The 25,740-nt window shown below is 51.5% G+C and overlaps 8 protein-coding genes across 8 annotated transcripts; 2 read left to right on the forward strand and 6 right to left on the reverse strand.

Annotated features, from left to right (window-relative positions):
• Positions 1-65: 65 nt before the first annotated feature.
• Positions 66-1,189, reverse strand: PpBr36_07427 (uncharacterized protein; the record flags this gene model as incomplete). Its single annotated transcript, XM_029894564.1, has 2 exons — positions 66-1,014; positions 1,104-1,189. The coding sequence occupies 2 exons, from the start codon at positions 1,187-1,189 to the stop codon at positions 66-68; spliced, it is 1,035 nt and encodes a 344-aa protein (XP_029748544.1).
• A 1,876-nt stretch (positions 1,190-3,065) lies between these two features.
• Positions 3,066-5,584, reverse strand: PpBr36_07428 (uncharacterized protein; the record flags this gene model as incomplete). Its single annotated transcript, XM_029894565.1, has 5 exons — positions 3,066-3,500; positions 3,571-4,500; positions 5,269-5,399; positions 5,465-5,477; positions 5,549-5,584. 5 exons carry the CDS (start codon positions 5,582-5,584, stop codon positions 3,066-3,068), a joined length of 1,545 nt encoding a protein of 514 aa, XP_029748548.1.
• A 745-nt stretch (positions 5,585-6,329) lies between these two features.
• Positions 6,330-6,983, forward strand: PpBr36_07429 (uncharacterized protein; the record flags this gene model as incomplete). The annotated part of the gene is made up of 4 exons (XM_029894566.1): positions 6,330-6,407; positions 6,485-6,518; positions 6,677-6,805; positions 6,931-6,983. Coding segments are annotated over 4 exons (294 nt in total), but the record flags the coding sequence as incomplete, so codon positions are not given.
• Positions 6,984-9,287: 2,304 nt separating this feature from the next.
• PpBr36_07430 (uncharacterized protein) lies at positions 9,288-9,804 on the reverse strand (the record flags this gene model as incomplete). The annotated part of the gene is made up of 2 exons (XM_029894567.1): positions 9,288-9,519; positions 9,620-9,804. 2 exons carry the CDS (start codon positions 9,802-9,804, stop codon positions 9,288-9,290), a joined length of 417 nt encoding a protein of 138 aa, XP_029747847.1.
• A 3,038-nt stretch (positions 9,805-12,842) lies between these two features.
• On the reverse strand, positions 12,843-15,465 carry PpBr36_07431 (uncharacterized protein; the record flags this gene model as incomplete). Its single annotated transcript, XM_029894568.1, has 6 exons — positions 12,843-13,760; positions 13,838-13,948; positions 14,014-15,039; positions 15,217-15,226; positions 15,310-15,322; positions 15,408-15,465. The coding sequence occupies 6 exons, from the start codon at positions 15,463-15,465 to the stop codon at positions 12,843-12,845; spliced, it is 2,136 nt and encodes a 711-aa protein (XP_029748415.1).
• A 2,949-nt stretch (positions 15,466-18,414) lies between these two features.
• PpBr36_07432 (uncharacterized protein) lies at positions 18,415-20,185 on the forward strand (the record flags this gene model as incomplete). Its single annotated transcript, XM_029894569.1, has 2 exons — positions 18,415-18,763; positions 18,867-20,185. The coding sequence occupies 2 exons, from the start codon at positions 18,415-18,417 to the stop codon at positions 20,183-20,185; spliced, it is 1,668 nt and encodes a 555-aa protein (XP_029748413.1).
• Positions 20,186-20,930: 745 nt separating this feature from the next.
• Positions 20,931-21,653, reverse strand: PpBr36_07433 (uncharacterized protein; the record flags this gene model as incomplete). Its single annotated transcript, XM_029894570.1, has 2 exons — positions 20,931-21,537; positions 21,616-21,653. The coding sequence occupies 2 exons, from the start codon at positions 21,651-21,653 to the stop codon at positions 20,931-20,933; spliced, it is 645 nt and encodes a 214-aa protein (XP_029748414.1).
• Positions 21,654-23,182: 1,529 nt separating this feature from the next.
• Positions 23,183-24,537, reverse strand: PpBr36_07434 (uncharacterized protein; the record flags this gene model as incomplete). Its single annotated transcript, XM_029894571.1, has 4 exons — positions 23,183-23,608; positions 23,722-23,847; positions 23,914-24,065; positions 24,474-24,537. 4 exons carry the CDS (start codon positions 24,535-24,537, stop codon positions 23,183-23,185), a joined length of 768 nt encoding a protein of 255 aa, XP_029748411.1.
• Positions 24,538-25,740: the final 1,203 nt, after the last annotated feature.

Here is a 25,740-nt window from a genome sequence, read left to right on the forward strand (position 1 = left end):
ACTCGCCATATCAGAACCAATTATATCCTGACTCTTTGTCAGGCTTCCTCCCAATGCTTTTTTGGTTATACTCCAAACTCTTCCTTGTACCTCAAGAGCGCCTCAAGCGTGGTGTGCGAGCCACCACACACCACTAGCACTATGTTCTGCTTGGCCCACTCGGCGTCGCTCATGCCCTTGCCCAGCTTCTGCCTCAGCTGGCCGTTGTACACGACCGAGATGGTAGCGCCACAAGCAACCTCAACGAGCAGCCTCGCGTCGTCCAGGAACTTGACGGATCCCATAACCGCGTCGGCGTCGTCCACCACCGTCGTAACGAGCCTGCCGGCCGCGGCCTTGGTCCACTCGTAGGCGCGGCTCGCCACCCTGGCCACGCCCAGCGACGAGCAGATGGAAGTGATGTTTGGCAGCGTCATGAGCTTGCCGGCGCGGATGCTGGCGTCGAGGCTCTCGGCGCCCCGCGTCTCGACGGCCAACACCCGGGGCTGCTGCGAGGCGCGGCCACAGTAGATGCGGTCCAGTCCGTCCATGATGCCGATCAGCAGGCCGCCGCCGCCGACGTTGCAGACGATGGCGTCGGTATCCTTGGGCCCTCCCGGCTGCAGCCTCATCTGGGTCGTGATCTCGTCGACGATGCTCGAGGCGCCTTCCCAGATGTCGGGGTGGTCAAACGGCGAGACGTAGACGCCGTTCGGGTCGTTGATCAGCAGCTGCGACTTGAGGTACGCGTCCGCCTCGGCGATGCTGTTGCCCCGGCGCAGCACCTCGGCTCCTAGCGCCTCGAGCTTCTCAACCATGTGTGCCGGGGTCTTGATCGGGACCACGATGGTGGCGGGCTTGCCGAGTGATGCGGCAGATGTGGCACACGCCAGCCCGGCGTTGCCCCCCGATGGGCAGTAGAAGTGTACGTCGTCCCTCGGCGTGAGCGCTATGGCGCGCTGCATCATGTTGCCGATGCCTCGGGACTTGAATGAGCCTGATGGCTGGAGGTTGTCTAATTTGAGGTAGATGTTGCTGTAAAGGGGCATGCAAGTATGGTGAGCACATGTCTCTCGACGTTTGAATTGGGACGAGATCAAGGACTTGAGGGAGTAACTGCTTACCAGCCAGCTGCGCGTGAGACTTGGGGAGAGTACAAGCATGGTGTCTCAACCCAGGGCTTCGCAGGCTCTGCTGAGTAGGATCCCATCTTGGCTGTGGTGTGTGTATGTGTGTTGAACTAGATTTGACGATGCAGATTTGATAATGACAGAAAGAGAAGCACAGGGGTTTCTGTCTGTTATTGGCTGACTATTGGTTGTACCATAAAGGCAGGGATGAGGTTTTGCTATGAGTGTTGAACTGCCAGACCAAGTGGTATTAAAGGCAACGGATAATCAAGTGGCAAACAGTTTGTTATATACTACTTCCTATCAAGCCCTGGGGGGCGCTTATCTTCCTTTCTGCCCAACTGACCGGGAACCTAGAATAGGTCGAGATGGCGAGATAACCCCGTGGATCAAAGCACACGAGGCGGTACGTACCCGTCCGTCATTCCTCCCATGCCTCCCCCGGCTGGTGCCATGGCTGACCGTGGGAAACGCGGAGAAGTAAAGATGAGGAGGAGAAGATTTTTGCGTAAGAGAAACTACGGTCCAACGGGGATCTTGTGACGTTGATTTGGGGAAGGGACCTTGGATAGTGGACTCTTCATTATGTAAATGCCGACACCAAGTGACCTATCCTGGCATCACTATCCATTTCTGGTCACCGGTAAAGAATAAAAAAAGACAAAAAAAAAAAAAAAAAAAAACTTAGTATAAACGTCCAAGACTCCGTAGGGCTGCCCAGACTATCCAAGACCCGCCACGGCCAAGTCCGCCTTGAAAAGGCCATGCACGCATTAGGCACAAGACGCAGCGATCGAACGCATCGAAGCATACGAACTTCTTTGAGTGGAGAAACAATCTCGCTGTTTATGGACAATCATGAGGCTCTAGCACGGACGCCATGGGCCAGGTCCGGTGCACCGTATCCACCCGCTGGGACGGGCTGCTGTGTCTCATTGGTCAATTGACTCGATTTTTTCGACGGCCCCAACGGAGCGTCATAGGCTCGAGATAAAGGCCCTCGCCTCTCCGACGGAAAGGGGTTGCCTGCATTTCGCCGTCTGCTACTTTCCCGCGGATAACCTGCTTTTCCGGCCATTTCCCACAATACGAACATTTTGACGTTTTGTTATCGCAACTTTTGCGCAAAGTGCCCCGATTGCGAAAAAAAGAAAAAAAAAAATTAAAAAAATTAATTAAGCTTTCGTCCGTTCAAAGCTTCCCGCTTCATTACCACTGGACTTGCAGATATGAAAGCGGCCCGCGTTCCACCAGAACTTGCCGAGCGCTACGAGTATTCAGGTCCATCATCCCGTCTTGCGGAGAGGAAGGAACTTCGGTGTTGAATTACCGTCCCCTACGGTGTTGTACAACATCTACGCACCTTACTCGGCAGTTATCTGGACAAGTCAGGTGATCGGCATTATCTTTTCTTTTTTACATTTCAATGCTTTATCTATCGCTTCTACACCGTCTTGGAACACCTGCCTGCTGCCAACCTGAATCACCGAGAACCGGGACTGGGGCGGAAAGATAATTAAATGCCTGATAAAAAGGCCAGGTTTGCTTTTTTATCGAGTTGATAACCTCGCATTGGTTCTGCGAAGCCTGGCAGACCGCATGTCAATCCCGGGTCACGCCCGTCGTGGAAAGTTTGTTGGGTTTATCGTATGCCCAACGGGCCCTGACTCCGTTCGTTCTCAGGCACCCTTATCTCCTCACCGGCGGATTGTCATGGCGTCCCTCGTCGGACCAATCCGCACTGCATTTCAGAAGGATTTCTATTTCAAGGCGCGATCCGTTCGCAGATTCAATTCTCCTGCGTATTTATATCCTACATGAAAGATCCGCTCGAACACTGCAGAGTCATTTTATCCCCAAGGCCAGCCCTCGAGAACGTTGTAACATTTCCGGTATGACCGTAAACTTCAATCTTCAACAGACGCAAAACCGTCTCTGGCTACCCCTTCACGTCATCTACAGTTCATCTCTTCCCGAGGCCTTGACTACACCCTCATCCGTTTCCTTCTTCTCCTTGATATCAATCTTCTCGTTCGACTGCCATCCAAGCGCCCTAAGCCTCTCTGACAAAATCGGGTGCGAGAAGTGGTAGCTAGCGTACATCCAGTCGGCATCCATGTTGCTCAGGTTCTGGATCTGAAGCTTAATCAGAGACCGTGCCAGCTCAACCGGGTATCCAAGGCCCTTGGCGAAGTCGTCGGCCTGGAACTCGAACTTGCGGCTCAGAATGTTCATACCCAGCTGGATAAGAACATCCATGGGCGCGAGCGCATCCGAGAAGAGCAGGAACCCAATGATGATGGGTCGCTCGTTGACAAACCCAAAGTCGGCGTACAGAGACTTGTTGTTGATGAATACAGAGAAGAGCGTGAAGATGTAGAAGAAGTGCGCCTAAACATTAGGTCAGTAACAGACAAAAGCCGCTGGGTTTCAACATGCTTCGAGTCAGGAATCAACGTACCTGGGCAATTCCAAACAGGCTGGTGGTATGGCCAAGCTTCCAGTGGCCGAGCTCGTGCGCGAGCACAGCAACGACCTCCTGGGTTTCGCTCTTCTCAATCAAGGTGTCGTAGATGACAATATGCTTCTTCCACGGCAGGCCAAAGAAGTAGGCATTGCTGTGAGCAGAGCGCTTGCTGCCATCAATCACATAGAGCTCGTGCAGCGGAAAGTTGAGCCTCTTGGCCAAAGCCTCAACTCCCGTCTTGAGTTCGCCGGGTTCCAGCGGAGACAGTTTGTTAAACAAAGGCAGAATGGCGATCGGGTAGACGGTGATCATGAAGACCTGGAGGAAGGCACCGAACATCCAGAGGTAGTAAAAGAACTGATCGCCCGTCTTCTGGATGATCTTGAGGAAGCCGGCCAGGATGGGTGGGGTAAGGACGACGGTGAGCAGCTGCGACTTGATGAGATCCGTGATGAAGAGCTTGGGCGTTTGCTTGTTGAACCCGAACTTCTCCTCGAGGACGAAGGTGTGATAGATCGAAGTGGGCAGCGAGAGAACCTGTTGGATCATGACGAAGGCGAGGACGAAGACGATGGACTGCGAGATTTCACCGGTGAAGCGGGCGGGCGCATAGCTGAGCAGCAGTCTGCCCGACCACGCCCAGAGCTTGGGCAAGATGTCATATTGTATAAAGGCGATGTTCTGGATCTGGCCCCAAAGCTTGCTGACGAAACCGTACTTGGCCTTTGCGCGGCCGTAAGCTTGACTCTTGTCGAAGACCTCCTGGGAGATTTGCTGCTCGAGAACCTTGGGTGGCTTGGTTGCTTGGAGGACCCGGTACTGACGGAGGGACAAAAAGCTTTCGAAGAAGTAGTGTGCGAGGGAGAAGCCGAGAATGAGCTTCTTCCAGGGAAATAGTGGACGGTCCAAGAACCGCGCGAGACGCTGAGGGGCGCATAAGCCAGAGTGTTAGTTAGTCCCTTGGGCCGCATCATGGGTGGCTTTGTTTGGTTTTCTTTTCTTTCTCTTTTTTTCAACGCGGTAAACAGAAAGGGAATACGAACCTGTAGAAAATCCATCGTGCGTAATTACGATGGCCACAATATGTGTTGTGGGAGAATTGAAGTTGCAAAAAGTGCAAAGGTGTTGTCGACAAGTGGGATCAAATACTGAAACGGGTAAGCTGTCCTCCGCGTCGCGCTTAGCTCTGAGGCAGTCACTCACTGCAGACTGGTGCGGGCGCCCTACGTCAACGTGGCTAGTGGACCGTTGAACACAGCCAAATATGTGGCTTGGGCGAGTCAATCGACTCAATGCAACTGTCATGAATGACTGAAATAACATCAAACAAATGGGTATTTTCGGTGACTCAAACTCATGCAAGCCTCCGTGACTATATACATAACTGCGGGACGCTTGTTCTTGACACATTCCCTCAAGGTTTACCAAAACTCTCTTTGGGACAGGCACTTCAAGCTCGACACGTAACAACCGACAAATCCCTAAAAGCATTGCGGCAAAACTTTCAATTCATTCAGGCACGCGGGATCCTCATATTTGCCTTGACCCTCTCTAATAGCTGCTCTCTTGTGTCGGAGCCTTTGGGGTGGAGATTCCTCTACAAAACGTCTCGAATTAGATTATGTATATACCTTGAAATAGAAACAGTTGTCCGGAACCATGTCGGCAGCCTCAGATGCACAGAAAACTTACAGCAGCAAGCCATCTCCTCAGTTCTTCATGAGTCCATGTATCTGGGTCGCCTTTTGGGTCGGACTCCTTGGGAAACATATCGCCGCCCCAGATGGCCCAGACGGCGGCACCAGTCACCAATCCCGTGAATGCTAGTGAGGCTGTTTAGTGATCGTGAATAGCAACAGTGCTTATGGCATCAGATGAGGAACCGTACCGAGAATAGCATTCTGCATCTTCGAGTCAGCAAGCTAGATCTATTCTAGTAAATTTTTATAAGTTTCGGCGTGCAAGTTCTGACCTTGGACTTCATGGCGTTATCTAGGGGAGTAGGCATTATGGCGGTAGTTCCAATGTTAAGTATGAAAGTCCAGTAAGGATGTTGTACGTGTTATGAAAGGCTTCTTTTGTGGTAGTGGCAATCAAGTGTAGGTGAATGAGCGACTGGTGACGAAGCAACCAAAGGCAGGCTGATGTTGGACAAGACGTGTCGAAAAGTTAATCACTGTTAGGTTTGTTGAGACACGAATACAAGTCACATCATCTGAAAATATAGTATGCGAAACCCATCGAGGTAGAAGCTGTTGCGGAGGACAGATAAATGCCGTATGCGTATCGTCGAACGGAACGCGTCAGCCACAGGAGTGTTAGCCAATTCGCGGGGTCGCAACACTGAAGAGCTCCCAATCGGCTCCGAGTTCATGTCTGTACTCTGTAGATCGGACAAGCTAAAGCATTCTTTTTTTTTCGTTTTATACTTTCACCACGCGTTCTACAAAGCATGAAACGCCAGCTTGGATAATGAGATACATGACAGCAAATTACGTACACCATCAGGTATCAAAATTTGATGATTTGGATACAATATGCAAGGGATAATTCATAATTGGACTTCCTCGGGACGATGGGACAACACCAGCTTGCAAGATTTCACTGCTGCAAAGGCATGGACCAATCAACATGCACAAATGACCAAAATTAGACCCCACTTTTGGGACCGCCAAGTCCCTTGACTTTGCAATCCCCAAGCCCACAAACCCAAGCTGTGTAGTTACGAAATTCCTCCTCGCAACCAAAATAGCCCCTCGATTTCGACGTCAACCCAATTGCCGCCTCAAAACACCGCCAAAATGCCTCGCGAAGTCGCCGACATCAAGAAGGTATTGCTCTATTAACAGAATTCTGTCTTCAAGCCATTTTCGTCTAAAAGGCAGGGCGCTAACCCAGAAATCCACAGTTCATCGAGATCTGCCGGAGGAAGGATGCTTCCTGTGAGTTGCCCACGACGACACAAGACAGCTGAGCTGTTCTCCCTCGAAACCGACGAGCAAAAGAGAGAAAGAAAAAAAAAAAACGACCGATATATCGCTATTTTACGACGATACTTGTTTAATTTCATGCTCTAACGAGACATGTGACGGACTTTTAGCTGCCAGGATCAAGAAGAACAAGAAGTCGAACCAGGTCAAGTTCAAGGTTCGCTGCCAGAAGAACCTGTACACCCTGATACTCAAGGATGCGGAGAAGGCCGAGAAGCTCAAGCAGAGCTTGCCTCCCAGTACGTCAACGCAACCCAAAGAGAATGACAACTAGCGCATGGCCAGTAGTCCAAAGCACAGGACTCGGATGCGTACTTGGAAGGAGCATACAAGGCTGACCGATCGACTCCCCCGTTTAACTTAGGCCTTACGGTCACCGAGGTCAGCAAGAAGGACAAGAAGGCCAAGTCATCATAGATGCTGAAACTTTCATGTTTACTTGTTTATGAGTTCGGCTTTCCTGGCTTGCTGTTTTTTTTAGAGGGAGTGACGGACAAGGCAAATAAAAAAGGTACTCTTTGAACGACGGTGCATCACGAAGGGATTTTGCATTTTGCAGCAGCAACCCCAAAGACGGATCGGGGGATTTTTCATGATCAAGGCGTCTAGGTGTACACCTCGGAATTCAGGCCTGGCGGGGGCCGTTGAAACAAACGAAGAAAAAAAGCATGCCCTGCAAGCTCTTGGGCCCTTTCTCCCTTTACTCTCTCTTTGTGCCGTTTCTTGTCTTGCGTGGACTTGGTCGACGTTGCCGCCGGCCTTGTGACGATGGGATGTGTGCAGCGCTCGTCGTTTCATATCCGTGAGAATGGTGCTCAGAGGTACCCACCCACTGCATTTATTCGACCGTCTTGTCGGTTGACTTATTGAGTCTGAAATGATATCTGTCCCAAACACACTGCAGTACACCAAGGCGTTCAGCGCGACTTCTCTGCTCTCCGCACGCCACCGCCGGCTAGTTACGATCACCGCATGGCCGAACCTTGGACCTATCTGCATGAGCAGCAGGCGTACATCTTAGCTCGCAAAGTCCCTGGGAGCCCCCCTCTCGAATTGGCTGGCCTGCCGCCATATGACACGCTGATGAAGCGTATCATAGGTTTTCTCAAGTGTCAAGCACTTGTCATATCTTGGGAAATGATACGTACAAGCTGCGCTAGGTAAAGACGAGACAGGCCATGGCATTTGTCCAATCTGATGGGTATTTAATGCTCTCATCGCGCTCTTGCATAAATAGGCGCCTGTAGCTCAACTTCCCGCCCGCCAAAGCCTGGGGACTCGCAGCAGCCCGGTGCGCATGTGTGGTTCAGCGTATTCATGGCACAACGGGCCACGAGGGTCTGATTGTCGGGATTCCTAGGCGGTAGGCTTGTGTCTTCTTCTCTTTTTTTTTTTTTTTTTCGTCCCTAGAATACATGTGCTATGATAGCGGCGCAAAGCTGCAATAATTAGTCGTCGCTTGGGATTACAATATCTTTTAATATCTTTGTATCACGAACTCGAGGGTTCCAGTCGGGGACGAGAGATAATCGTTGGTAGCATAGAAGGCTCTTGCTAACGTGGAGTGGCCCGTTGGAGTTGCAAAGGTTTTATATGCGTTATAAACTCCTTTATTCGGTAGTCAAAAATCATAAGGATCAGCTCCTTTGGCACAACAAGATGAGGACGGAAGGTGAAAGGTGTTGATTCCCTCTCCTGAGCTTCCGACCACGGCTGAGCATGGGTACGTATCAAAATTTGATGATTTATAACATATCCAGCATATATATTTGAATACCCCAATGCTACACAAGTAATGGTGACTCTTCTCGGAAAATAACCTCGCAAGGAGTTTTGTATGGTTATAAAAAAACCCCCCCCCCCGTCCTTGCCAGCGGATACAATCCATTCTGGACACCCAAGTTGGACACGTGACCTCCAAGGCAATATATGACTGCAACAAGCAAGGGTGAGTTCGAATGCCTTTGTGGTAACCAAGATGTGGCCCGGCCTTGTAACCGATATATGTACCTCGAAAACTATGGCTAAAAAGTTACTTCTGTTACCGGTGCACTAGTCGAGTAAAGGATACACGGTTGTTGTCCCGAGTTAGTGTCGCAAGGGGTATAATGCAAGTCGCTAAACCCTTTCTAGTCCGATACTGCATGCGCACTATATCACTACGTGATGTCAATGACGGCTATTTATAATTACTCTACTATAGGATAAATAGGAAATGCGGGAGGGCAACCAGGGACCAAGACCGCGTTCAAATTACCCGGTGACATGGTTCGGCCGGAGTGACACAACAAAGGTGAGTGTGCCAGACCAAAGAAACTGTTGACTTGGTTGGGCCCCAATTGTCAAAAACCACACAGGACGTATCGAGTAAGAAAACATGGGCACGTCTGGGCCACGCAGGTTTTTGTATCAAGATCTTTAATCATTAGCATTTACAAGAATCTAATCATATTTTTCCTCGTTAAAAATCCCGTTGCATGCATCATCCCCCTGACAGCAGGGAGCTCTACTGCAAGAATCCATACCCGGTCGTGGAAGGTGCTTCAGGTCCGACCAAGCCAGTCGCTGCTCCGGTCACGTTGATAAAACGCAACCCCCAGAGATGGGCCAAAGTCGACCCTAGGCTGTTGACAGCCTCTTCCCCCCCCCCCCACGCCCAGAAACCTCCTCCTCACGGTAGAATAAACCCCCCCTTTGCCATCAAGCAAGCGAAGGAGCCATTTACAAGTCCTCGCAGTAGTCGATGGTGCTGGTGACGGTGACGGTAGGGGTAGGGGCAGTGGTGACGGCAGAGGTGATGCCCCAGCAGTTGCAGGCCGAAGCGTAGGCGGCGTCAGATGAGCAAGCGGTGGCGTAGGTGGGCTTGACGTTGGAGGTGGCCTGGCGGATCTCGAGAATGGCGTCACGCTTGATGACGGCGGTGCCCTCAGCCTCGACGGTCACGGTCACGGTGCTGAAGAAGGGGGTCATGTTAGTACACATACAATGGGTTTGGGTCATGTATACAAAACAACGCAAAAACAAGCCCCTGGAAACCATCCGGTTGCACTTACGTGGCAGCGGGGGTGACGGTGGTGGTCTGGAAGCTGGAGCAGTCGGCCTGGCGGACCGAGAGGGGAGCAGGACGGTCCTGGACTCCGGTGATGGCACGGTTGCAGTTGTTGCCGGCACACTCGCGCTTCTCAACGACGCTGCCAAAGGCGAGCGAGACGAGCGACAGAATGGCGATGACCTTCATTTTGACAGGGGTTTCGTTGGGGGAGTTGGACCGTAAAGTGGCAACGAAGTTGAATAAATCAGGGCCTTTTTCGTCGACTGTGAGCGTACAGTTGAGGGAAGCTGAGGGGGTGAAGAAAGGGAAGAGAGGGAAACCTGCATCAAGGAGGGTTGGGAGGGCTACCGTGATATACCCTTTTTTGACTGCTACCACCTCACTGCATACCCATGGGGTAGGGAGGAGGGTTGGCAGGCGGAGTACACCAGCCAGGGGTAAGATGAGTAGGCCATGACGAAAATGGAAGACAGCAAGATAGTCTCCGTGCTTTAGCTCTTCGCCCTGTCGTCGTCGGTGTTAGCCCTGCAGGCCATGCATGCAGGTGTGGGAAAGTACCTGCCCGAGAAGGGCAAGGCCAAGCAAACGACGCGAGTATGGGGTGGTTCAATAATATTGGCAAACCCCGGTCCGCGGTCCGATGCCACCATGAGAGCCCTAGGATTCTGGGTTGCAAACTTTGGTGCTTGTCCAACAGACCGCTGAGTTTTTTTTTTTCTTCTTCTTTTTTCTCTCTTCTTGTCAACAAACCAACCTCACTCGCTACACCTGCGCAAACCTCGTATGGGCTGAGGTCTCATGTTCCCGCGCTCGGGTTACATAGACCACAAAAGCCATATCTCAGGTGGATCAGGAATCAATAGAGAAGCGAGTAAATTGGGGTTGCCTGGACCGATATCCCACAGCCTGTCTTTTCCGTGGTCCCAACGGCTTGGCTTGAGTGGATGCCACCCATGCCATCTTGGCAGCTGTGATTGCCTGGTCAAGCCGGAGAAGGCTTCTCCTCACCGGGGGAGGCGGCGAACATGATATCGACCGGCCTATTCCACCTATGGGAGGTGGCCGTCTAATAGGAGGAGCCAAGCACACCAATTCGGTGAAAGAAGATTCCTCTGTAGCAGCTCGTAGGTAAGTTACTCTCATAGACACAAAATCCTGGACCAGCTTGCTGCTGGAACGACACGTCCGGAGTAAAACAAAATCAGCGCATTGGCCCTAGGTGTGAATCCGCAAATTAAAGCTGTCACAAATATAATAATCAGAAGAGATTATTATAAGTCCTCAACATAAACAGTGATCAAAGCGCCAGGTTATAGAGTTTGCGATCATGCAGGGGCGGAATGAGGTAGCATGAACCCAATGGACAATGACTTCCCGCACACGCACACACGTGGTGGTGTGGAACTTTGTTCACTCAAAGAAAGAGTCTCCTCACGCAAAGATTCTTGGGAAATGGGCAACATGGGGAGTAAGGTTGTGTCCCTTCTCCAATTTCCGATCAACAGCCCAGTCCCACTCTTTTTGCTGCTTATCCATTCGGTGGAGCCTTTTTAGCCGTTAGAGAAAAAAAAAACACGGTTGGGGAAGGCAAGGTCTGATTGGACGGTGGCATTCGCCCAGTGAGGAGGAGTTCGGCTCAGGGTAAAATCCCAACCGCCATGGCGACAGACAAAAACTCGCCTAGGCAGGCCTCTCTCTCTCCAAGCCCAACCACAGAGGTGGTGGCTATACTGTGGTACCGTAAGGTATCGTATTTTCCCCCGCTCCAGCTGAAGAGGGGAGAATGGAATGATCATTGCGGGACACCGCTTTCGTGCTGCAGGTGCGACAATCCGGGTCGGCATCCGAGACGGGTGAATACAATTTGTACAGTTGAGAGTATAGGTAGTCTTGGTATCTTGTCTTGCTTTGTCTAGTCTAGTATCTGTAGTCCAGGATACACTTGTCTTCGATGGTTCGGTTAAACGGATCGCTTGCAAGTGTTGTACCAACGAGCAGTTCTTTGAAGAAGCTTACTCTGTAATCTCGTGGATCGCCTGCTTAATCCAGCCTTTTATCGCTCGCTCGCAGCCAGGGGGGGGGGGGGGGGGGGNNGGGGAGAAAGGATCAGACAAATTAGGATAAGAAAATCGAATACAAAAAAAAATCGCCACACATGGCTACTTCACTTCGTAAATTTCCAAGTTAATATGACCTCGTTGCGGGGGAAGGTTTCGTTTCTGGAAGGTGCACTCACGCCAAGCGTCAGGGGTACCGGGGTACTAGCCCATCCTTGACGGCCCGCTAAAGGAACGGACCAGCCACTTCGCGCTTTTGTGTCGCCCATCTTTTGCTTCCCCTTTGCTTGCCATCTCGTCAATCGGGCCCAAGGAACCGAACTCCAGTGATTACCTACCTACTTTAGCCCCATGGCTCAATCTTTGACAGAGCTAGAGAGATAAACAATCTTTCGTCGTAATCACCTCCAAATATCACACTCGACCTCTTTCCCCCGGTGTGGCTTGGCTGACACCTGCCTCGCTGGTACCGGTCAAACAGTATACCAAGACATTGTTTATCAGCGCAGCTACCGGGGGGTGCTCTCAGCTGAGCCTAACCAACAAGCAGGCATCCAGGTGCCGGCTGCCCAAACCACCCGTGCCGTTTATATACACGTGCGGGTAGCTGCGTGTCGACTTTGTCTCTTGTGTCTCCGCTTTCCAAAATTATACAAATCTCATTGTCTTCATGCTGTCCTACAGCAAACCAGGGCACAGTCCTCTCCGACCTAAGGTCGAGTTCAGGGGGTCATGAGACGTCAAGGTTTTGGATATAGACGATATCAAGACAAAGCCGCCACGGCTTTCCTCCAGTGAGAAGCTATCTTGCTGGCAAAGTCTACAGGGTAATGCGGGGGTCGTTCATTAAGCATTGATATTGATTGCTTGTTTTGGTCTGAATGATAAAGATAAATAAATGAAGGTCGTAAATTAGGCGAGCCTACAGACAACGAGCCTCGCAAAAGTGCCTTGCACGAGCTGCCGCGAAAAACCCAACAAAGTACACGGAATTGACTGCAATTGTTGTTCTGATAGTATCAGTATTCCAAGCCTCAAGACGCAAACTTTTCCAGCCTTGGAGCCCCTGACCACCACCCGCCCCCTCATAATATTTCGGCAGCCTGTTTACTCACAAGTAATATTGTTATCATCACCGTCCCATATTCCTTTTGCTCCTCGTGTCCATCATCCAAAAACGATGTTTACGCCCATTTCCTGGCTAACCACCCTCCACATATCAGCCGTCCCTTTGAGTTCTCGGGAGCAGGCCGTTGAAAGCTGAGCAGGGCTGGTCTCTGACCCCAATCTGTCCGGCCTCACAGTCTCTCCACCTCCACTCTCAGCCCTTCTCCAAACTTCCTGGACAATGTCCCATGCTCGCTCAATATTGGTCATGCCTTGCCTCTTGTCGATGGCCGCGAAAGCCGTCCGCGCAGTATCGCGATCGGCCTCGGTCGCAGCCTCACACGCAGCGACAAACAGCGGCCACAGCAGCGCGCCCATCGGCCCTTGGTGTTCCACAGTTGCCGCGCAGTGCCTCAGCGAGAGGTTTGTATGGCGCTGGACGAGCGGGTGGTCGCGTGGGTGCGAGAGCACGGTACGGTAGAGGTAGACGAGGGCCGAGTTGCGGTATGCGAGGGCGTTGTTGAGAATAGAGTGTAGCCGGGCCGAGTCGCTACCTGACCTCTTCTCTTCCCCTGCCGAGGCTTCGTCTTTCGCAGCAGTGCTATCTTCCACCAGCTTGGTTGAATCACTCTCGTGAAGGACCCATCCGGTCGGCAGGTTGGGGGTCCATCCAAGCAGTGCAGCCTCCACAGCCCCGACTGTAGTTTCGAATTCTGTTCGCAGAACCGCGACTTTGCCGGTATGGCCAGCATCACGCGCCTTTGCGACGTCGGTCTTGAGCGGGAGGAGGGCCGATAGACGATGAATTATCGGCCATAGCGTTGTGGCCATGCCCAGAAGACTGTCCACGTTGTTGAGAGTCGAAGTGGCGGTTGGTGCCGATATCGGGAATGGCACAAGGCAGCCTGCTGCTGGGGCGGTGGACAGTGGCGCTGTGCCAAATGAAAGAGCCGCGATTACGTCGTAGAAGCGGAATGCCTACAGGGAGCTGGTTAGATGATGTCTTTTTTTTTTTTTTTCTCCTTTTCTGGAATAAGTGAAAAAGGTATGCTTACTCGCTCGAGGAAGATTCCCGTCGAGTCTAGGGGCTCCGGATTCGAGCACATGACTGTCAGAGCACCCTTGAGATGACCTTCGACAATGTTGGAGCGGCCTCTCTGAACCAGCTATTTTGAGTCCAAGTCAGTAACGTGTTGGCAAGATAGACATAACAACAATCTACGGAACTTACCACTTCATAGTAAATTAGTAGCATGATAGCCGCCAGAACCTCATTTCGATTCGCGCCCGCATTGTGCATCCTTATCAACCCGGCAAGCCCCTGGATTGCCCGGTGGTGGTAGTATAAAGACTTCTCGCCCCCTTGCACATCCACACCTCGATGCTCCAAATGCGCTCCCGCGAGCGCAAAAACCGCATCGGCAACAGGTGAGTTGCCGCCGCCGCCGCCACCACCACCACCACCACCGCTACGCATCAGTGGTAGAACGAGCTGCTGAAATGGATTGCCCGTCTCCTCGCGAAAGACAATTAAATGAGAAAGGACGTTGCAAAAGTGATCCACCAGCGACCGTTGGCGTGGGTTCTCGGAAAATTCCGAAAACGAAGGGCATGTGAACTCGAGCAGAGGTGACCGGACCGTGGCAGGGGAGCAGATTGTAAGGTCGGTGCTGAAGATGGTGTTTCCGGTGGTTGTGTTTGTTGCCACGGTTGTTGTCGACGTGAAGGAGCTCCTCCTATCGTGCTTGATCCCGATCAGCCCTGCCCCTCCTCCTCCGATGTCGATTTCCTCCTCGCCATCGTCGTCGTCTTCGTCGTATCTAAGCACTCTTGGCTGAGTAGTCGAGCTGAGCGGGCCTGCGAGATCTTCATCCGGATTTATTGTAACCGAGCTGATCTCCAGGGGAGGCGCCAGTAGTATATTTGGATCAAAAGTGTCGTCCAGTGGAGAAAAGATAAGATCATCGTCAAAAGGATCAGGTATGCTCGCTTGCCAAGGCTGATGTCCCCAGTCATGTGAGACGCGTTGATGTTGACCAAGGCGGTCCTCGCAGGCGTCGAACCTATCAAATCGGACGCCATGGTCGTCTGCTTCAGACTCATGTTGCCGGTCTCCGTTGGTAGAGGCGTCGGCCAGCGAGGAAACGAAAGAGTCACGCTTCCTGCGCTGCCTGGGCCTAACGGGCTCATAAACACAGGAGCTCCCTCGCTCCGCACAGCGGGAGCACTGCGGTCGTTCCTCGTTACATTTCTTTTTCTGTGGATAGTCAATGGGAAAGGTCAGCTTTGTTTGAAAACGCTTTTTTCGCGAGTGATTTGAGAGTATAGTGGCCGCATAGCATATTCCCCGCAACCACACCGTCATTGTAATGGGATAAGCGGCTGAAGCGTGGGGGGGACTAGGCAAGCCAGTGAAGCTGAGAACAAAACGGACCCTTTCTTTGCTGTAACATGGGGGGTTTTTTCTGTTAGCAATCCTATCCGAGCGGCTGAAGAACAATTCAAGAAAATGGTGGGAAGATCATACCAGGATGTGCAACCTGGAATAGTGGCCAAGAGGATAAAAAGTCAGTCAACCAGTCCCCAGATGGTAATTGTACCGCGCTACAAGTCAGCTAAACTTACCAGCTCTTGACCGACGCTTCGGGGCCTTGGGAGCCGCGAGCTTTGTAAATAGCAGCATGATGGCAAATTGGGGGCTATTCCATCAGTTGAAGTCTGCAGTCGTGTATATGACAGCGATTTTGCATCCTTTTGTTTAAAACAACGACCACGACCGCGTGGGTAAGTAGGGCAAGCTAGATTATTGCAAGACCCAAAATTAAACAAAAAAAAAAAAAAAAAACGAAGGGGACCAAAAAGAATAAAATAGAAACCCAGCCCAGGACTAAAAAAGGGACCCTCTCCCTAGGCGCGATTGAGAAAAAAAAATACGGACAAGGCAAACTCGACGATCCCCATTTTTCAAGCTCTCCTTTTTCTCTTTGTTTTCCCCTCCACGCCACGGCTCCGCGCAAATCATCGCCGGGCAAACCCTGGGCCCCCGGGGGGTTCTATGGAACATTGGAGGGTTGTGGTGTCGTACCTGGCGGTCGAGACGTGGAGAAGTTTGCGGGGTTGGCCTTGGAGAAATGTGGTCACGCGCGATGAAGTCCGCTAGGTTGGTTTTTTGGGGGTGATTACCTTGCTTGTGGCTCCCTGTTTCCTATGTGCCCATACTGTATACACGTTACGTCCTGCCCATCGGCAACTGGGTTTCGCGACCACTTTGTATGGAGTATAATAAGGACCTAGCTCGACTCGGCTACTAAAAGAGGCAAATGTTCCGATGCCTTGGATTGTGCTTATTACATCTCGTAGATTCCATCTCGCGTAGATAATATGAATCAATGCTATCCCTTGTTTACGTGGTACGATTGATGCAACGCCGGTGTTTTGATCGTTCCCGAGAAGGGCGTATTGAGTGGAATATGGCGAGCGTCACCATTCAAAAGCGTCGCCACTAGGCTGAGGAGATCTTTGGGTAAATACCCTGGGCGCCTAGGTAGGTAGGTATGTCCCGTACGTATTTCTACGCTATGCGATGGTACCTGGCACAGTCTGTCTTTACGTAACCACCTGGAACATGTTGTACGTTTGGACTCTACGGTGCGGTAACAAGTGTTGTAGGGATACGCGCCTTGTATTGCTGGTCAATTAAAGTGGAGGAGAATGCGCAGTTCATGATTGTTCCCATCGCCGAGCCCATCTTAACCGGCGGACGGGTGGAGAACCACAGCCCCCTCCACGTTCGGCTTTTACCGGTTGAATACACCTTCGCTTGCTTGGGTAGGTAGGTACCTTACAGGCCCTAACCCGGGGGGCCTGTGCAACCTGCCTCACTGGCAGACGCCCAAAATTTGACTGTTGTCTGTTTCTGACTTTCTCGCAAGCATGTAGCTTGCTCTACCTGGGATCGCCATTCTGATCTGTGCCTCCAGGTCTTCAATTACACAACCTCATGAACGAACTACTTCGCAAAATTCAAACTTTGATTTTACAAAGATTCACTAGCAGATCAAGCATTGAACAATGGGACAGTCACATGCCTGATCATTCGGTCCGTCAGTTGTGGGTCTTGAGGATGCTACGCACAGGGGTCTTGGGACCATGTGCATTTTGAAGGTGTCGACTTGGGGACGTTGGTTCGATACTCGCCGCGTAAAGAACACTAAACACGTGCAGCTGATGAGGTCGTACTGGATTTTATGCTTAGCACCTTATGCAAACTTAGGCTCATGGGTCTCAAGCGAGTTCATGTATAAGTGTATAAGCAACAACAACAACAACAACAAAAAAAAAAAAAAAAAAAAAAGAATTCCACGCTTGGCATACATGGAATCAAAAAGGCCCCCGCATCTCCGTTGGTGCATGATGGCCTTCCCTTTCCTTCCCTCCCTCCCTTCAACGGCCAGGCCATGCACCCATGGCGGCAACGCGGGAATGGAATGGCACGTTGCAACGACTACTATTTGTGGATTGGACTCAGAGGGTCGTCCGTTCTCGGCCCTTTGCAACCTCCCTCTGGTCACTATTGTCCTGCGGCTGATTGGTGTGTGAGAGCCTGCGATGGTGCATATTCAGTTTTCGAGGGCCGTCTTCTCATTCGCCAGTCTGACATCTTGCCTGTATGCCGTAGTGCTGATGCCAGGCCTCTGGGCACGCCTGTGGATTCTTACTACAGATGGCAGACACACCCACTTCTAAGCTCCTTACCTTCCTTCCGTTCATCGAGCCCTTTCTTCTTTCGTTCACCTGCTTTGCTCGATCTCTCGATTCCAATTTTAGCAGCTTCTTTATTCAGTGGATCTCGATGCTGTTGGGAGGGTTAAATGTCTCGATAACAAACACAAACCCAGTTCATGACGGTGACAGCCTGGGTTTGTTTTGCGCAAGAAGTCTTGACTGTATTGATATGGCTTCATGAGCTCAGGCGACCTAGGTAAGTTTTAAACTGGTGGCAATCGGTCAGCATATCAACGGCGCAGTCGATAACATGACTGCCGTGTTGCTGCCGGCCGGACCGTGTCCTCGTCGCCCACCGACGTTGCTGGGCCTCAGCCTTGCTTACGGCTCAAAAAGTTTGTGGTTCGGAGGTGTTGCAGCGTTCAATAATATTGTTGGTTGTGCATGTGCTGCCACTCCGAAAGTCTCTCACCCACCCACACGGAGACCTTTGCTTTGCCCACCGAGTCCTGGTTGCCGATGTAGTTGGGGGTTGTTTGCATAAGCCACCTTGCGATGGTACCACGGTTTCCTCCGCCCTTACTTCGCGCTGCATACATCCTCTGGCGCCCGCCCGCGTGGTTCCGTTTCTTTCGGTTCATCTCTGTCTTTTTTTTTTCGCAAAATTGCCATCATTTTTCTTCTCGTTCCGCATTGAATACCATGCTTGTCTTCGACTGTGGAAGGTATAGAGTGTAGGAGCTCGACCGATATACGTCTGGTGATTCACGGTGCAATACTAAAGGATACCTGCATTTTCCCCAAATCTCGCCAAGGTATTTTTGTACGCCAGCTTGGGGCTTGGAGCCCAGACTCAACACTCCGGAGCCACCTCTAGCAACAAGACAAACCCAAAAAATCAGCCGCAATGCGATCAATCATTATGCCTTCAAATACCATCGGCGTCCTCGTGGCGTGTATACTGGGTTCATTCCTTCACAACACCGCGAACGCTTCACTGATGGGGAAGAAAGATACCGTGCACAGAATACAAAAGGTTCACGTGGTTGAGGATTCCGTTCTTGAAAGGCGTGCGTTGACCTGTCCGGTCGACCATCACTCATGTCCAGACTCGCTGGGCGGCGACTGCTGTCCCCAGCGGTATGGCTGTGCCGCTGATGGTTGCTTCGTCACCACGGCAGGGACCGGCATGGCCTGTGGGAGAAGGGGATACTATAACTGTCCCCTAGAAGCCGGCACTGGATGTTGTCCTGAAGGTAAGAATGGACAGGCTTTCGGTGTGGCTGAAAGACTCATAACAAGCACCTCATTTTCCATATAGTAAGCCCTCAAATCTAATAGTTAACCCTTGTCTTGCAGGTTACGTATGCGAAAGGGGCGGTATATGCTCTCCTCCTGAGGGCGTTACGTACAGCATCGAATGTCCCGCCGATAACTTTCAGTGCCCCATGTCCGATGGAGGGGGGTGCTGCAGGAGCGGAATGGCTTGCGGGAAAAACCTGTGCTATGCGACCACCCCTCAGACTTTTGTCTTTACAAGGGCTTCTACCACCGTTACGAGCGGTAGAACCACGACAGTTACAGCCGTGATCACAACAGTGTCAACCCCCATTCCTTCGGCGATTCCCAGTGATACAAACTTTGGTCTCCCCAAACTATTTGTCACTTCGGTTCCCAAGGTTGAACCTGTCGAAGCCCCAGAAGGCTCCGGGGGGCTCACCAGCGCCCAGATCGGCGGTATTGCTGGAGGTGTCGCAGCCCTTGTGGTCATTGTACTGGTCGCAACATTCCTCGTTTTCCGCCGGCTCAGGAAGCACGAGAGGGTCATCGCAGAGTCGACAGCCATCGGGACGTCCTCTGTCGGCGGCCGGAGCTCCAAGACGGGCGGCAAAAGCAGCACGACTCAAATCCGCGTCACTCCTTATCCCCGGCCAACCCAATCAACCATCGATGCGATGGAATATGATGACCTGCTCGAGACCAGAACCGCCGTGTCGGTGACAGCGCCCCATCCATTCAACCGCGCCGACTCGGACATGATCTCGATGCCGTCCTCCCGCCCCACCCCGGACCTGCGACACATGAGCGTCGACTCGTCGGCTGCAAGCCAGGCCGGCTACTTTGACCTACCAGCCGGCACCTACGCCAACCGCCACTCGGGCCAAGCTCAGGGCGGCCTCGGCATTCGCTCCAGCATGGACTCGTCGACGACTGGCGGATCAAACGTAGCCGAGCTGATGAGCTCCACCACAGTCAACGCCGCCGCCGCCGCGACGAAGCGCGCCCGCCACGTGAGCAACGCCAGCGAGCTCTCGTCCAAGAGCAGCAGCGTTGAGCTCCCGGCGGCCGGTCTCGGATCACCCGACCTCCCCGCCGAACTCGGCCAGGGCCAGCAGGTGGCGGAGCTACAGGCAGAAGAGGGTCCGGGAGGCGTGCGGAGGCGAGCGGCCAGCAGCGGGGCGTCTGCGCTGACGACCCTCGCACACCCGCCGATGGTGCACCAGCGCGCCGGCCAGCAGCCGCTCGACGTGGTCAGCGAGAACTCCGAGGTCATGCACGGTTATTACGGCCCATCTGAGCACAGCGGGCAGACCGAGGCTGGATTGACGCTCGGGCATGACATCAGCTCGCCATTGGAAACTCGGTTCCAGTTGGCAAAGTCAACGGATGCAACATAATTCGTAATTAGCTCGGACTGGATTCCACATTCAAAACCCCTGATGGTGTAGTTGGTTCATCACGTCTGACTGTAATCTGCCAAGTTGTAATCAGAAGGTCACCGGCTCGACTCCGGTTCGGGGGAACGTGAAATGAGAATTTCGCCCTTTTTTTTCCGGTTATATATATTTTTGTCCGGAGGGTTCTTCTTTATTCTTTATTCCTCTTTCGTCTTTCTTCCTCTGGTTTTGGCGTACAGGGTTCGCATCGTCAGAACAAGTTTCCTGACATCTCTTGACTGGCTTTTTTTTTTCTTTTTTCTTTTTTTTTTTTTTTTTTTACTCACAGTCGTTTCTTTCTGTTGTTGCGGTCAAATTTATTCGACCCCATTAAAGGAATTATGTGCACATATATGGGGCTTGCTTACTAGGGTGGGCTTTCTTATTTCCTGCTCAATGCACTTGACAAAAATGTTGATAAAATCAGCATGACAATATCATGCAAAAGACTCAGTTTAGCGCGCGTGCCCTATATCATACCAGAGAATGGTTCGCATAGTAAAAAAGAGTGAAGCAAAATTATTTCAGAATCCCAACCCGAAAAAGACCAACGCCAATGTAGGAACCGTGCCAGAAGATCTTACTCCACAACGCCAGAGGAAAAAAGAAAACACGAAAGCGTTGATTGCACTCCCCCCCTAACCTTGCCAGCGGCTGTCGTAGCCGGCCAGTGAATTTTTTGAGCAATGCAAACGTGTCCCACCGGTCATGAAATGCAGGTATAAAGCTGTGCCCTAGCCTGCATATTAACCACCCTATCCGGGTCATACGCAGAAAACGACCTCCTCCCCGCCGCCTTCTTCCTGCTCCCGCCTGCTCTCCTTGCCGTCGCCTCAACGGGCCCGGCGTTCTTCTCGACAAGCACGTCAGCTGCCTTGTCAACAGACTCCGCCGACCCTACCGGAGAGTTACCCGTCTCCGGGGTGCCGGTCGACCAGGACGCACGCGCGGCACGGCTGTTCAGCGGCATGCCGTCGTCGACCTCGTCGACCTCCATGATGGGCTCCGGAGCGGGCGAGCGACGGTAGCCGTTCAGGCTGAGGCTGTCGGCGTTGCGGAACGACTGCGGCGGCGTCTTGGGCGGGCTGTCGGTGCGCTTGGCGCCGCCGGCCGACGTGGGAGGGGAATGGTTCCCTGTGACATAGTGATGAGTGCTGTTGTGAGGTGAGGATGGAGAATGGTTGCCAGGGCGGTTGTTCATGGACTGCAGCAGGTGCGTGGGCGGCTGATCCAGAGGGGAGACTGGAACTTCGGACTTGCCAACCATGAGGAGGTCATCGTCTGGTTCTTCGACGCGCTTGGGTCCGACATGGCTGATTGTTTTTCCCGGGTTAGTATGTAAGGCGGACGGCGGAGTGAATTTGCCGGAGACTTGTAGGATGTATACATACACAAGCTTCCTCAACGTGTGCATCTTTGACTTGGGCATTTTTAAGTTTCTTTTTCTTCTTCTCTTCTTTTTTTTTTTTTCTTTTTCAATGCTTCGCACGTGTGTGATTGATGGACAAATTCCCACTCCAAGGTTGTGGAAGTAAACGGGTCTCTCGGGTGTCGAGAATCATGTATTACAGTTGTATGGATATATATATACTTGGGTATGAAATTCTTAAGGACAAAGAAGAAAAAAACGGCGTCGAGTTCGTGATATCGTGCCTTGGTGTTCGCGTGTCGCGTGTTGCGTCCTCAGTGTGGCATGAGGTTATCGTTTAGCGGTACATGGAGACAAAGATGGGTAAGACATTTGCTGTAGTTCTAGACTTAGACCTAAAACTAGAATAATTGAGGTTTGGTATTTTGCAAAGGCAGGGGGCGGTGGGGTGGAATCTTGTAGCACTTCTGTCCCCCTTGATCTATATCTTTGACCGAGCTTCGGCACATTTCTAAGGGTAATAAAGTAATACATGGTAGCCAGGGTTTTGCATTATAGGGAGTGACGTTGCGGCCTCCCTAAGCGCGGGTCATGAATCAACGATCAACAAATCAGCAGCATTGTTGGCCTGTGCAGAAGTCGGTTTTTTTCTCCGGTTATGTGCCGCTTTCGGGCGATTGGAATCCTTGGACTGTAAAAGGAATCCGGGGTGAGAAAAGGGATCAACGGCTTTGCCTTATTTGAGGATCCGCGGGAGGTGATCTCCAAGCGTGAAGATTGTGCGGTTTCAAGAATTTTGGTACAATGACGTCACACTGTAGACAATGATTCTTGATGGAAGAAGGAAAAATCAACAGCCGCTATGGTTCGATCTATCGATTCCAAAATCCCAAAGAAGAAATCCCCGCTTGCTTGTACCTGCCATTGTCGGCTACCAAATGTCACCCATTGAGTTAATCCTACCCAGCAAGCCAGCTATTTGTTTCCCAATAACCAGGATAGACTTGCAGCTGTGGTGGGGGCATTTCTCCTACCACAGGGAGTCGTGTTGCATCTGTCCCGTCGAATGCCAAGCTTGTTCGCTATACTTCGAGGGTAGGGCAGCCATTCGGAAAGCGTATGGGAAACTCTCGCGGCCGCCACCCTATGGGACCAAGGGTCTCGTTGGTAGCAAATTTTTCAGGAACGGCGTCACTTGTTGCCACCGGCGCCGCATGGAACGGGGTCGGGAGCGGAGCGGGCGAACCCCGGGGTAGCCGGGTGCCCCCGTGCTCCATTTATTCAGCGGTTTCCACCACGTTGTGGAAAAAAACAAACGAATTGCTACGGCACATTTCCTCGGAGCCATAGTGTTTGGGACCCAAAGCTTTGGATTTGTTGGCATTCGACTTTTTGGCAATTTGGTCACTGTAAGCAAGTTGATTGATGTCCAGTGTTATTCATGTGCACCTCCCACTAAAGATCCGACCCACACGGCGAATATGAGATAACAAATCAAGATAGGTTGCCTCGTCTGTGTTGGCTGCATCAATGAACATAAGTAGTTCCCTGCCGTTCACCTCATCCACAATCTCCACAAGAGTTTCGGTTCAGCAGACGTGTTCAACCTTTTGCTCAGTTCCATCCCGCGGCCCCAAGTCTGTCTTGAGTACACGGCCAAAAAGCTCGAGCAAAACTTCAAAGCAGACCTTGGTTATTGCCGGGTCGTAGCGACCTTTACTGAGTTCATCGCGAATAAAGGCGTGTTGCGCCCACGCGAACTCATAGAAACTGAACACGGCACCAGCCTCGCGCAGCTTCTGTCGGATCAAGTCTCGACCTGCATCAGGCACGTGCGTATCCTTGATACCGAAGATCATGGCAACTTCGGCCTTGAGCTTTGAGAGATGGTCGATTGTATGATTCGAGTTGGCTGGGGCATCATATGCTGTGTTGGCGCTGTCGTAAGGACCCAGGGTCCGTGAGTGGACATCGGTGGCAAAGTATGCAACACAAGCTGAGATGCGAGGGTCCAACTGAGGGCAACGGAAGGTGAAAGTCAATAACATACTTCAATCGCTGAGTTTTTTTCATGGCCGTCTGCTGATAGAAGAGGATTTGAGTCGAAGAGCATGAACCCAGCACTTACACTAGCCCTGAGTGCAAGATGCCCCCCTAGGCACATTCCTGTGGCCCCGATCAAGCCAGTGCAGGTAGGAAGACTGAGGAGGTAGTCTACCGACTTGTGAGAGTCCTCGTCGTACGACTCAAGTGTCTGAGGAAGGCCATGTATAAAATTAGCCAAGCCCAGATACCTTTATCCCAAACAAGCATGCCAGACCTTCTTGATTTTCCATTCATTGCCTTGGTCCGTTCCAGGAACATCGTAGGCCAGAGGCTCAGGCCCTGTGAAGTCGTGATAGCTGCTTGGGGCCGCCACGATGTACCCCTGGCCAGCGATTTGCCGAGCGAAACGTGCCACAGGACCGGTGACTGCAATACAAACGACCGTCTAGTGTCAGCAGCGTGAAAATCTTAAAGAGCACACGTTCACAGAAGCATCGGGTTCGCTTTAAGTGACCCCCAACGGAACACCAGATAGATCCCTATATTGGATTGGGATTCAGCCATCCGAGTGAGACTGCTCATTGATTCGAGAAGAGTAACAACGAACCCTGGTAGATCTCGCTGAAGATTACTACTCCAGGGAAGCGACTATAAAGCAGATCAGCCAAGTCTGACAACAGCTAGTCTGGATCGCAAGCCATTTGCTGAGGCGCCTACGCATTAGGATACTGAGGGATTGTAGGATGAAAGATAAATATCCCTATGATCCTCGTCTGTTAGGAATGGGCCAAGGCCAGCATTCTCATAGCTATTCTAGGACGATGACAGCCTCACTCATAGTGGAATCGACGCCATTGACGGTGGTCTGCACGTCGGCGTGACTTTCCTTGATCAACATCTTGCTTGTGTGCGTCGTTGACTTGGAGCGTGTGTTCAAACAAGTGGGTAAAAAGAAACTGTCTGCAGTATATAGATCAATGCGAAGATGTTTGGGATGATGCCTTTTTTCCAAGGGAAGCAAGCGCCACTGTTGATTCTGACCTGCAGGAGCGCCATCACAGCTTGCCTGATGTCTGTAGTAAATGTGGAGAAGCATGCAACGGAGGGGTAGCTTGTCTGCAGCATTTGCTTCGATTCCATCTGTTGCTAGGGAGTCCAATTTGACCCCGCATAGTCGTTATCCGCACCGATGCACCCAAAACCACGAATAAGGTGTTTGGTTGCCTCATCGGTACCTCTCTGCAGGTATCCAGGTCTGAAAATGAGGCCAAAGTAGCTCAAGCGGTACAGACTAAACGGCAAATTTTCTCATTGAAAATTATTGCTCCGCAACAGAATTGACCAGAAGTGCCTATTGACACTTTAATCATGAGAGCTTTCCTACCTTCAAAACTAGTCGGGCAGCTACAGGCATAACGTGGGGCATCCCTGTCTGTCGGCTGCATTTTCCCCTGATCGAAAAGCGGTGACGCAAGCAAGGCTGCACTGTTGTCTGGTCTACCAGCTGATGGTGCTCCTTCGATTGTAATCCTTTATGATCGAAAACCGCGCAAGTAGCCATCGAACCACCAACGGTCAGCAACACTAGAATCTGTTTCATTGATTACCAAGCTCTCCTCCAGCAAAGGAAACTGCCAGAAAAGAAAGCTTCACTTAGCGGGTTTGAAGTTGGAAGTTGTTGGGATCAATGCAAAGCTTGTGGAAGCTTCCATTTTTGTGTGCTATCCATGGCTCGTCTGAGGTGGATGGGAATACCACGCCATTAAAGGTCCACAGATCCAGTTGGAAGAAAACTGAAAGTCGATCATGCTACCTTTTCGGCAAAAAAAGCCAGGTGACAGGGCTATCTCTTCGTACCGAGCCCGAGTAGAGGGAGATAGAAAGCACTGGTTTTTATTCTTGATCAGAGACAAGAAGAAAAAGTAGAAGAGAAAAAAAGGACAGGGAGGCAAGGAACAAAATCTGTCAGCCCCAGACTGAGTGCCGCATGGGTAATTGGATCAGGCTCACTCTGACCGTCCCAAGATCGTGAGGCTGGTCGAGAACATAATCTTGGGCTTTGAGTTTAGCATGAGAAAACGGAGTCATTTTTAATCAAATT

This window comes from Pyricularia pennisetigena, chromosome 1 (genome assembly GCF_004337985.1).
Source record: "Pyricularia pennisetigena strain Br36 chromosome 1, whole genome shotgun sequence".
Lineage (NCBI taxonomy): Eukaryota > Fungi > Ascomycota > Sordariomycetes > Magnaporthales > Pyriculariaceae > Pyricularia > Pyricularia pennisetigena.